Source organism: Heterostelium album (assembly GCF_000004825.1).
Source record: "Heterostelium album PN500 unplaced genomic scaffold PPL_contig9, whole genome shotgun sequence".
Lineage (NCBI taxonomy): Eukaryota > Evosea > Eumycetozoa > Acytosteliales > Acytosteliaceae > Heterostelium > Heterostelium album.
The window spans coordinates 695,912-707,762 of NW_008805086.1; the positions used below are offsets into that span (position 1 = coordinate 695,912).

Here is an 11,851-nt window from a genome sequence, read left to right on the forward strand (position 1 = left end):
TTAAAATAAATTTTTATTTAATTTGGATGATTGATTGATTAAGAATAGATAGATAGATAATTAATTAATCAATTGAAATTTAGATTTTAGAGAATTGGTTTGTTTGTTTTAGAGATCTCTTTCAAAGTCATAATCTCTTGAGACATTACAGAAACCTTGGTATCTGAGGGAGACGACTAGACCACCGTCGACATACTCGTAGACACAGTCGCAGTGAGTTTGAGTGCTCTTCCAAACGAATGTGAGCGTGGCTTTTGGTACTTTCTCAGCGAATGCCTCCTTGACCATCTCCTCCTTGACACGATTGATGATGTTACCCGAGGTCTTCTCCAATGCATCTAAATACATTCCTGGGAATGATTTTTGGTGGTCGGCATTGAAGGATTGGAACAGCTTCAATGCAACTGCTGGTTCCATCAACGACCACGATTGTCCGGTTGCCTTTGAGAGGTTGGCCAAGTGGGTGTCGAATCTCGGTTGGAGTCTGGTCATTTCGAGAGCGACTTCGAATGGATATCCACCGGCACCTGGCAGTGATTCAATGATCTTAAAGTGCGAGGAATTCGGTGAGTTCACGGGGTACTTGAAGAGGATGGTCATGACACCGGCATTGAAACGGAGACGGTAGTATTCGTATTTGTTGGCTTCGTCAGTGTCGACGGTGACAACGACCTTCTTGGCAGAGACGGCATCCAAGAGTGCTTCTTTTCTAAAGGTTGGATTCTCACCGGCCAAGAATTGCTTCAGCGCATCACGGAGTGCTTCCATCACCTGAGAGTACAAGAAGGTTCCCGGTGCATCTTTGGAGTAACACGAGAATGTCTTGCCTTCCAAGTAGTTTGAGAAACCATCCAAATCGAATTGATATTCCCATTCTTGGCCAACCAGATCAGCGATTTCCTTTGAGTACTTGGCCAAAGCTGGTTCTTTTTCCTTCAAGTTCTTTCTTGCTACTAATGGGAATGGCATTGTTATAGTTGTTGTAGTTGTTGCTTTTTAAACTTTTATTTGTTTATATAAAGTAAATTTGATTTATTATAATCATTTTGACTAAATAGCTAACTATTTATACTTTTTAGTATCACCTCGAAACCAAAAACAATAACTAAATTCTTCATAGACATAAAAGTAAATAAGAGAATAATAATAATACTTTGTTTTTATTTATTTCTCAGATGATAAAATAAAAAGTTGGAATGATCCCAAAATTGATCAAAGAAAAATATTGATCAGATTTTTGTTAAATTTCATAATATTGGGGGAAATTAGGGTCGAAAAAGTCTAAAAAATTTATATGGTAAACCACATTAAATTAATATGAGTCAAGCAATACAAAAAAATTGATTTATTGCAAAAAAAAATACTTTATTTGTTATTTCCTCGTATCAACAAGCTATTAGTCAATAGTCCAACACAACACCAATTGTTTAATATTTTTAGCCTTTGATCTGAAAAAGTTACATGTAATTGCCCACTTTTTAATGTGAGCAAAAACATTTTCTATAATGATTCTAACAGATTATCTGCTTCTTTTAAGCTATCCTCTTTTCCATCCTTTCTATTTTCCCTGTCAATAACTATAAATTTTTAGTATAAATGGTTTGATCCTTGAAATCCTTTGTCTCCCATTATGTACTCCCATGAATCATCGAAAGATTTGAGAAATTCATCCACTTCGTGCATCATTCCTTGATCATTCCTGGAACCTGGTCGAGATTCAGCCATATTCTGAATCTTTCCGTCTGGACTTGCGAATACCAATTTGGTTATTGATGAAAATCCTTTTTTTCCACTGTAAAAGTTATCTCTTTGTTCGGATCCATCAACGACAGAGGTTACCAAACACGCATTATTATATTTGTCTATAAACTTTGATTGTCTTTCATATCTTTGTTCATTAGATGCGAAATGTTTAAAAGATTCCAGTGACATTTCATAGAGTAAATCGATTATTTCGTTGTAATATTCCTCAGCTGTTCTCCTTGATATTCCAAAGATTATTAATGTGATTATAGACTTGACATAGTGTTTTAAATAAACGAGAGTGATAAACATCTTCCCTTTTAAAGGATAGAGTGGCTTTCTACCTTGGTTAGATTTTTTTTAATTTCAATGTTTTTTTTATGTTTCAATACTGAATCAAATAACTTATTGAAGTCATTTAAAGATAAACCTATCAGTGACTTTAAGTCTGCTTGAGACAAAGTATTTAAATAATGATCTGTTACTATTTAAAATAAAAATATAAGGTTAATTTTTTTTTTTATTTCTTGCTGGATTTTTTCTAGTACCTTTAACTTGTTCAGTTTCTTTTTTATCATCTTTCACTTCGTCTTCATCATCTTCTTCGTCGTCTTCTTCTTCTTCCTCTTTCTCCTTGCACTTCTTTACTTTCTCTTCTTTCTCTTTCTCTTTGCTGTTCTTTTCTTTTGAATCCAATGGATATATTAGTTTATATAACTCGTCTGCTTTATTTTTCCATACTTCTGCAGATGTTTTGCTAAGATATGCCACCATACAATTATAGGTACAAAAGTGGATGTAGGATCCGGGAACAGGAGGCATACATGATGATTTAGCTTTGATTCTTGTGGTGCACTTCTGTCCACAATTGGAACACTTGTCAATTAATGATTTATCAACACCCACTAACGAATCTCTTGTATTGGGATTTGCGATATGGAGTGCAGTCTGCAATAATTGAACTACCTGCTGGTCATTAAAGTGACTTAATTTGCAGACAGTTGCCATATGGGCATCACCATTAACAACCATGACTCTGTTTGCTCCTTTTGAAGGAATGCCACATTTGAAGACCAGCTGAATACTCTTATCGTGAGAAGACACAAGCCTGAGCGTTTGGGAAAGGTAGCAAGAATTAGTCTCTTCACTATTATCAATGTCAATATTGTCTGAACCATATTCTATTCTATAATCAAGCTGTTCTTGTTTATTTTTTTCTTTGATTTTGAATGCCGCAGGAGCGTTACTGTTAGATGTTGATGTTAGTGCTGGTTTTGGTATTGGTGTTGGTGTTGATGATGTTGTTGTTGTTGTTGATGTTTGTGAATGATATGATTGATCCTCATCCATGAAAGTACTCGAGCTCGAACCAATAGACAACCTTCTTTTCTTAGTCTTTGCACTTTCCAATTTAACTTTTAAAGAATTTATCTGCTCCTCTAATTGCGCAACCTTCTGTTGTACCTCCAATAGCTCCATAATATTTGTTGCTTTTGGAAGTCCAAAGTATTCTAATAAGTTTGGAATGCATTCAGTAGCTCCATGAAGTGTAAACTCATGAATCGAATGCGTTTTTTTTTCACAAACTATACATTGCAAATTATTTGATAACTTGGACATTTTAAATAGAATATCTTTACTATAAAAGTTGATATGAGGAAATAACAACAAAAGTATTTTTTTTGACTTTTTCGATTTTTTTTTTTTACTTTTTCGACCTTAATTTCCCCATTATTATCATCGATCAAACAATTTTTTTCTTTGATCACACAAATTTTTAACCCCATTTTGTATAGATATTATGAAGAAAGAATTAATAGTAAATCTGTTTAGAAATCAATTTTTATGGAAAAAGATATTATTCAATATTAGATTTCTGAACTCCTGTCAAAAGTCAATTAAATGGTGTAATCTAAAGCGGTATCCTGATTCACTGGTATCGTATTGCTACTTTGATGAGCTTGCTAAACTACTGGAGAGTGGTGATGTTGCTACACTTCCTAAATTAACCGACGTTCTTCAACATTTACCAACACTCAAAATATTGGATCGTTTGATGGAAGTTAAAGCTTGGCCAAACAATCTATTACAGTTGGCAATAGAGAATCAATGTAGCTTTGAAACCATTCAGTTCCTCGTTGAAAATAGGAGAGATCAACAAGATATTGTTAGTGCTATTATCAGTGCCACTGAACACTCCAATCTCGATACCATTATCTATCTTATGAGCAAACTACCGGATAGTTTGTCAATCTCTAACTTTGCAGGCAAATTCAATCCTCCCATCGTCGCTGCTAGAGGAGATATCGGAATTATTAGATATCTGGAATCTGTAGATCCAAATATCGATTGGTTGAAATCAATTGAACATGTGGCATGCCGTAATCATTTGGAAATGGTTCGATTCCTGCTTGACTTGATTCCTTTCGATTCAATTGTAACATTGAAAACAGTGGAAGCAGTTGCCAAGTATGGTGATTTAGAATTATTGATTTTGTTGTTTGCCAGGAACCAATCGCAAATCAATTCATTTAAAACAATGGACATGGCATCCAAACACAATAGATTGGAAATTGTCAAATGGATTCATGAAAACAGGACTGAAGGCTGTTCGAAAGCAGCTGTGATATATGCTTCAGCCAATAGAAACATCGAATTAGTCAAGTGGTTACACGAGAATAGAACAGAAGGATGTTATAGATCAGCAATTAACAATGCTTCAGCTAATGGAGATTTGGAATTGGTTGAGTGGATTCATAAAAATAGAACAGAAGGTTGTTCTGGAAGAGCAGTAAACCAAGCATCTTTAAACGGTCATCTTTCAGTGGTTCAATTCTTGTGTGAAAATTATATCGACAATATCAAAGATCAAATTTTAGATGCTTTGATATATGCTGCGAGTAAGGGGAATTTAGACATTGTGAAATATCTGCTATTTCATCCACTTACTGTTGCCAACCAATCTATCAATCGGGTGTTCAATTCCGACTATCCTGAAATCATTGATTTCCTTTTCAAAGAGAGAAAGATACATTACAACATTAAGCCATCGAAACTCTACAATATCATTGCAAACGGTTGTGTTCATTCATTCAAGACAATTCACCAATTAGGATTATCTGAAATCAATGGCAATCATTTCAGTATTGCAACACTAAAAAATCAATTGGAAATAGTTGAATACATTCACCAACATATAGGAGACAAGATTCGTTATTCAATATCAACACTAGAGAAATCAATGATTAAGAATCATCCAGCCATAACTAGATACCTAGTCAATAATAATTTATATGATATCAACTACCAATCTTCTATTCAAACACTGATATCTTTTTGCTCAAATAATGTAACGGAATACCTTGATATTTTAGAGCTGATGTTAATTAAAACCAGATCTATTGTTGCTTTGGATATTCATTCGGTTCTTAGAGGTGGAAATATCTACATGCTAAAGATATTGATGAACTACCAAGACAAATATACAGATAAAACCTACAGTAGTACATGGCGATCGGAGGCAATTATGTATCAATTTGTAAACAGTAGCATGCATTTCGAAACACTCAGATATCTTGTGGAGGATCTCCAGATTGCTCCTTCAACTACCATTTCATGGAAGCTACCAACTCTCGAAACCATAGAGTATCTGTATGAAAAGTGTAGAGAAGTCATACCGAAAGATATATGTTATCATTATGCTAGAACTGGGGAGTTGGATGTAATCAAGTTCTTTCATGAAGAAACTATTAAAATAGTCACACAAAAAAATGGTATTATAGAATTTGATATTTCGAAACTCTTTGACAAAGCATTGGAATATGGAAGATTAAACATAATGAACTATCTAGATACTTACCAAAAGAGTAAAGTGTGCTCACAATCATCGTTTGAAGAAGCCAAGAAAAAAAAGTATACTCTTGCACTTAACTATATTATTATTAATAATTATAAAGATCAATTTGGAAACATTTTAAAATAAATATGATATATTTGAATATTAATTATGTATTTCAACATATTTGATATAAATTGAGTAATGTAGACTATTAATTTGTAAAACAAAAAAATTCTTGTTCTCTTGCTATTAAATAAATTAAAAAAAAAAACAAATTTTAAAAAATTATTTGTTATTGGTTGGACAACATTATGTGTTTAAAATCAAAAGGAGAAGAAAAGGGTGGATTTAATTTAAATAAAATGATCTAATGGCCATAAAAAGAGAAACTTTTGGCTCTTGAAATTAAATACAATGTTGTGGTTAATTTTTTTTTTGTTTTTTTTGATCCATGGTTTCTTTCTTTATTTCTAACCTATGTTATAACTTGATTATTATCTTTTTCTTTATAACATGAGTAGCTATACAGATTATGATGATCAGGATCTACTTGATGATCTGTATTTTCCTTGGGTAATCAATGATCAAGTATTGGTTCTTGTGATAAATGGGACTGCTCCCCAATATCCTGTACCTATATTGATAGAACACTTTGGTCAAGTTCAAGGTTTAATAATCGACCGATCATTCTTCCCAATGCCTTTGAGTAAAAAATAAACTACCAACCAGTAACGTGATCAATTCCAAAATTTGATTTTTTTTTGTCTCAAAATTAAATTTTTTAACAGACAAAAACAAAGGCTAAAATTTAATTAAGAATCTTAAAGTTCTTATTTTTATTTATGACCACTTATTCTTTCTGTTGCACAGAACAATAAACCAATAATTAAGTATCGTTTTAGTATTGTTAAAAGAATCAAAGAGGTAACAAGCAATAGGATCACAGATAAACCAATTGGGTCACTTAATTCAGAACATTTTTTTTCTTATACTCACCTTTTCTATTCACTTATTTAATGATACTTAGGACACAGAAATAAACAAGTACTTACTTTTCATCAGCAAAAACAACTCACTCTTTATAGTCCCGATGAAAACATGCAGATATTTTTAAGTTGCAAATTTTTGTAATTGTGATTGAAAAATAAATTAAAAATATCTTAGTACAAAATATTTATCTTTAGATATTATTAAAATTAAAAATATCGATATCATTTAATTAATAATAATTCTCTGGTTCTTTCATAAGCATATTTTTATTTTATTTATATCTAGATATGCAAAGTAAATATTTATCTATTTATGTTTTATATTTTTTTTATATTATTTTTTTTGTAAAAGTACACTCATTAAAAGGTATGTATTTGTTTTTTTAATTATAATTTAAGATTACTTGAAGTTAATTTTTTTTATCTAATAGTTATGAGTTATGAATATATAAGTGAGAATCCTACTTATTTCGATCTTCAAACAGGCTCATGTCTATCAAAGATGGCATTTAAAATTGATCCAACAGGATGTACTTCGCCAATCAACATAACTACTCAGAATGGCGTATCTTTATCTCTGGATTCAATGTATTCTGACATTGATTATCAATATCATTACTATACCATCGGTTACTACATTGGTCAATCCGGTTTGAATTTGAAAATCAATTGTACAGGAGGAGGGGATATTATACTTCAAAACAATGATGATCTATTTTATTGTTTAGGTATGCATATGTGAAGGATCTCTAAAGCAAAACTATATACCAACACTTTTACTTTAAATATTATAGAAGTACCAAACTTTAGTATCTCAAGAATATCACCATGGAAACAAACTTTTGATTTAGGATTTCAGAGCTATGAAAGTGTATTTGAAGTTCCAGAGTTGAATTATACTCTAAAATCTTTAGGTTGTTGGATAACAATAGGATTTAACTGTACAATTACACCAAGATTTTCAAAGTCTAAAGGTTATTTCAGTTATATTCTCACCCTTGTACCATTACCTTATCAAGTTAATTATAATGGTGCCATTCTTATCATTAATGTTGGTACAGATGTTAAATTCTCTCAATCTCTATCAAATATATTCTTTTCACCAAATGGTAAGTATGAATATTAAATATTTGTTTGAAATAATACGTATTAACAATCGAAAAAAAAATAAAATAATACTAAAAGATGGAACAATTCAAGTACTCAAGAATGTTTCTTATCCAAATATTTATAGCCCTCCTTTTAACTCTTATTTACCAAGTGTTCCTGTTTGGTTGTCAGTTGACGTACTCAACCCTGGACCATTCTATGCAACCAAAACGCAGATCAAAGATACAGCACTCTATCCTGTCAAAGGAAACAAAAAGTCAGCAACCTTAATCACTGCCGTATTACCAAGCTTGGGAAGTGTCTATTTCTATTTCAATGCTATTAATTCAACTTCGACCATTAATGAACCAATGACATCAATGCTATTTAGTAAATATAAATACAAATTTGATAGATTAATTTTTGTCTTACTGAAAAAAATTATAATTATGTTTTTTAGCTGACCAATTTCATAATAGTGGTGATGTTATACCAAATGGAATGTATTTAAATAGTGGATCTCTCAACTTTGCAATGTATTATATCAATAGGTTGATACCAAATCAAATGAGCACCTATGTAGATTGGTATGAGACTGGTGAAATCCCACACAAATGTTACAGTAAATTCAACTTCCCGTTTGGATATTCGAATGGAACTGCACTACATTCATTTACCAAGAGTCTTCATCCTATTGGAAATTTAACAAACTATGGTACTGGTGCTTTCTATATCGATTATAATCCGATTCAATATAATTTGAGAATAGGTAAATTAATCAATAATATATTAAATACTTAGCTCTTCTCAAAATATAAATTTATTTAAACTATTTTTTTAGAACTACTAAATATTAAAGTAGATAGTATCACATTAACACCATTTGGAACGTATTCTTTCTTTATTCAAATTGGATTGAGTGAACCAATCAGCGGAATCTATAAGATTCAAATAGGAAGTTGTAATCTTTTCGAAAAAGATATCATCTTTGGAAACTTATACAGTGGTATCTATGAGAAAGTTTGTCAATATGATTTGGTTGATGGTGCTGCTCAAAATCTGGTTATAGAGATCTATAGTCGATCAATGGCATTATTATCATTTACACCAAATAGATACATACCAACATTAGGTACATTTTTACCACCATATCAATTCCAATGTATGTAAAATTAAGAATAATATTTTCATTCATAACTATACACTAACATATTTAATTAATTATTTTTAGTTGATATTCCTTTAAATGAATTTACAAAGGTTGGATTTGCAAACAATATTGTTAATGTAACAAACTTGACAGTTTTAAACTTTTTCTTTTTCAACTTGACTTCCAACAATACCTTAAATTATAAACCAATTCTAGAGATATTCAATCAAGATTTCAATGGAAATAAGAAACAGTTCACTGGTGAATGGAATTCAACACTACAACTATATGTCATTCCAATAGCGATACCAATGAATTCATTTGAAGGATTAGTTCCTTACCGTTTATTAACTCAACCACCTATTAAAAATTCAGAATTCTATTCCAAATTTGGTGATTCATCACAATTAATATTACAATCTGAAAGTAAGGATAGAAATTAATTATTTAAAATCAACTTTTTTATTAACAAATTTTAAAATTGTTTAATTTAAATATGATTTTAGATGCAGATCTACTTGGTCCAATGGTAACTTCTCTTCAAACATATTATCAAGGTTATATTATTGGTTGGGATATCACAATTGAAGATGATAATGGCTTCAACAATGGATATGTTAAAATCAGTTCGAATTATTTTGGTAGAATATCTAATTCAGGTTTCGGTGATGTAAAATATCCACTCCATCTAAGTGAAGGTAACAAGTATGTTGGTATCTACAAAATCAGAATATCAATACCTCATAACGTTGCAGAAAACTATACTCTATCATTGTATGCTATGGACAATGGTGGAAATATTGCAACTTCATTTGTTGAAAGAGAAATTCCAGAATATGCCAAAGGTAAACAAATATTCGTCTATGCCGATCCATTTATGAAAATTTATGGCACACCTATAGAAAGAAATCTGACAATCGTTACCGATCCAGGGAGTAAGTTAAAATATTTTTATTTTATTATTATTTTTAAAGACTAATTTGTTTTTTATTATTTAAATAAAAATAGCCGAGACAGAAAGTGTACCTCCAAAACTGACAAGGTTTTCTGTCACAAATCCAATAATTGATGTTGGTGTCTTCAATGTTTCTACTAAGATATTATTTGAGATTGCAGATAATACAAATATTGATAAGGCTAATCCTCCTACGGTGTATATTTCATCGATGTATGAAGCCTTTGCCGAATTCAAACCGGAATTTATATCAAGCAACGTTACACATGCCTCATATTCCTCTCCGATCATTCTTCCTTATGGTTTTGGTACAGATAATCTTTTATTTATTTCAATATATGGTATATCCGATATCTATTATAATCTAGCCGGATACACTCCATTGGATTTATCAAGTGCCAAATTTTCTTTTACTCTATCAAGACAATTTTCAAAGAGTAACTATCTATTTAATTCAATATTATTAATTGAATTAATACTTTTTTTTTATTAACTTGAAAAAATAATCAAACAAACAAAAAAGGCTATCCATATTTAGAAAGATATGATCCTATTTCAAGAGATGGTGGACAAATAACTATATATGGATATCAATTCGGTACCGATATAAATCAAATTTCTTTCAATCTAGAACCGATAACTGGAGAAGTGAATATGAATCTAACAAACTCTGCAATTAGATCTTTGGGAAATTCATATATCATTATTGATTTCCCATCGTTTGGTAAATTCGATCAACTTCTACTGGTTTTAACGAAATCGGCTACTTTCAGTTCAAATACCTTTTCAATATATCCTACTGAGCAATTAGATTTACCGAATATCACACCTCTTACACCAACACCTCACCCAGTTACACCTACTCCGAAACAATGTCCAGGAAATCCAATATGCTCAGGAAAAGGTGATTGTAAAAACTCTGAATGTAAATGTTTTAAAAATTTCTTTGGTCCAGATTGTTCATCACGTATGTAATCTATTTCTAATATTTTGAGTCTTATATTAACATTTTAATTATTATTTAATAGAGTTAATTCCAACACCTCCACCAAAAGTAAATCCCTCGACACCAGGTACAAATACAACTGTTATCAGTCCGAATGATAACACTTTGATATCAGAGTTATCAATTGATTCTTTGAGAGAATTGAATGATATCGGAAATGTTGTTGCAGAATACAAGTTATCGAACTATTCATGGAATTTCGAGAATAGAACAAAGAAAGAAGGTAATATTGATTTCATTGAATATCGATATTCAACAATTATCAAAAACACAACACTATTCAACATCACCATTCAATATTTCTTAAATGAATACAACTATTCTTATGCCGGTGACACCTATACAATGTCGAAATCCTCTCTAAAATATTCAATCTCCATGTCGACCTATGAATTCCAGACGAATATCAATCAACTCCAAGTGATAATTTCTGCAACATTGATTGGATCGAACGGTGATTGTTCATCGAAATCATTTGGAACCACATCAACAACATCGGATGGTCAAGATCAACAACAATTACAATGGATCAAACTCAAAGTTGGATATGAAAGTCTTTATGGTCGATTCATTGAGAAAGCAGTTATCGATGACGAAGTTATGATTGTGATCAACAAAGTTCTTGACGACCAATATCAACCTATTTCAACAACATCAACAACACAATCATTCATTGGAATTAACATTCCACATTTCAATCAATATGTTCTCATCGATCCTGATTTTTCAATACTTGTCGATAATTCACCTGCTTCCGACGATCCAAATTCTAAATGCAATAGTAAATCGAATGGTCTCAACAAATATCAGATTGCAGGTATTGCCATTGGTGTTGTTGTTATTGCCTTATCGGTAGCAGGCGCCATCATATACATTACACTTAAAAACAAAAGACAGGCCAAAGCTATGGCAAATCTCAATATGAAAATGCAGAAGTTACAATCTGATAAACTATAAAACTGTTTTAAATACAATAAATGTTTTTGAATTCAAAATTTAAAGTGTACTTTTACTAGAAATAATAATCATAAAAAAAAGAATCATAATTTTAAGGTAAATGAAATGTTAAAAAAATAATAAA

The 11,851-nt window shown here is 31.2% G+C and overlaps 5 protein-coding genes across 5 annotated transcripts; 3 read left to right on the top strand and 2 right to left on the bottom strand.

Annotated features, from left to right (window-relative positions):
- Positions 1-108: 108 nt before the first annotated feature.
- PPL_04438 (uncharacterized protein) lies at positions 109-969 on the bottom strand (the record flags this gene model as incomplete). Its single annotated transcript, XM_020575340.1, has 1 exon — positions 109-969. The coding sequence occupies one exon, from the start codon at positions 967-969 to the stop codon at positions 109-111; it is 861 nt and encodes a 286-aa protein (XP_020434860.1).
- A 618-nt stretch (positions 970-1,587) lies between these two features.
- On the bottom strand, positions 1,588-3,363 carry PPL_04439 (uncharacterized protein; the record flags this gene model as incomplete). Its single annotated transcript, XM_020575341.1, has 4 exons — positions 1,588-2,060; positions 2,174-2,227; positions 2,292-2,619; positions 2,710-3,363. The coding sequence occupies 4 exons, from the start codon at positions 3,361-3,363 to the stop codon at positions 1,588-1,590; spliced, it is 1,509 nt and encodes a 502-aa protein (XP_020434861.1).
- Positions 3,364-3,544: 181 nt separating this feature from the next.
- Positions 3,545-5,725, top strand: PPL_04440 (ankyrin repeat domain-containing protein; the record flags this gene model as incomplete). Its single annotated transcript, XM_020575342.1, has 2 exons — positions 3,545-3,562; positions 3,638-5,725. 2 exons carry the CDS (start codon positions 3,545-3,547, stop codon positions 5,723-5,725), a joined length of 2,106 nt encoding a protein of 701 aa, XP_020434862.1.
- Positions 5,726-6,094: 369 nt separating this feature from the next.
- Positions 6,095-9,252, top strand: PPL_04441 (uncharacterized protein; the record flags this gene model as incomplete). The annotated part of the gene is made up of 8 exons (XM_020575343.1): positions 6,095-6,287; positions 6,857-6,937; positions 7,002-7,298; positions 7,365-7,679; positions 7,756-8,049; positions 8,120-8,428; positions 8,501-8,821; positions 8,891-9,252. 8 exons carry the CDS (start codon positions 6,095-6,097, stop codon positions 9,250-9,252), a joined length of 2,172 nt encoding a protein of 723 aa, XP_020434863.1.
- A 53-nt stretch (positions 9,253-9,305) lies between these two features.
- PPL_04442 (calcium-binding EGF-like domain-containing protein) lies at positions 9,306-11,727 on the top strand (the record flags this gene model as incomplete). The annotated part of the gene is made up of 4 exons (XM_020575344.1): positions 9,306-9,744; positions 9,818-10,201; positions 10,288-10,731; positions 10,793-11,727. The coding sequence occupies 4 exons, from the start codon at positions 9,306-9,308 to the stop codon at positions 11,725-11,727; spliced, it is 2,202 nt and encodes a 733-aa protein (XP_020434864.1).
- Between the last annotated feature and the right edge of the window lie 124 nt (positions 11,728-11,851).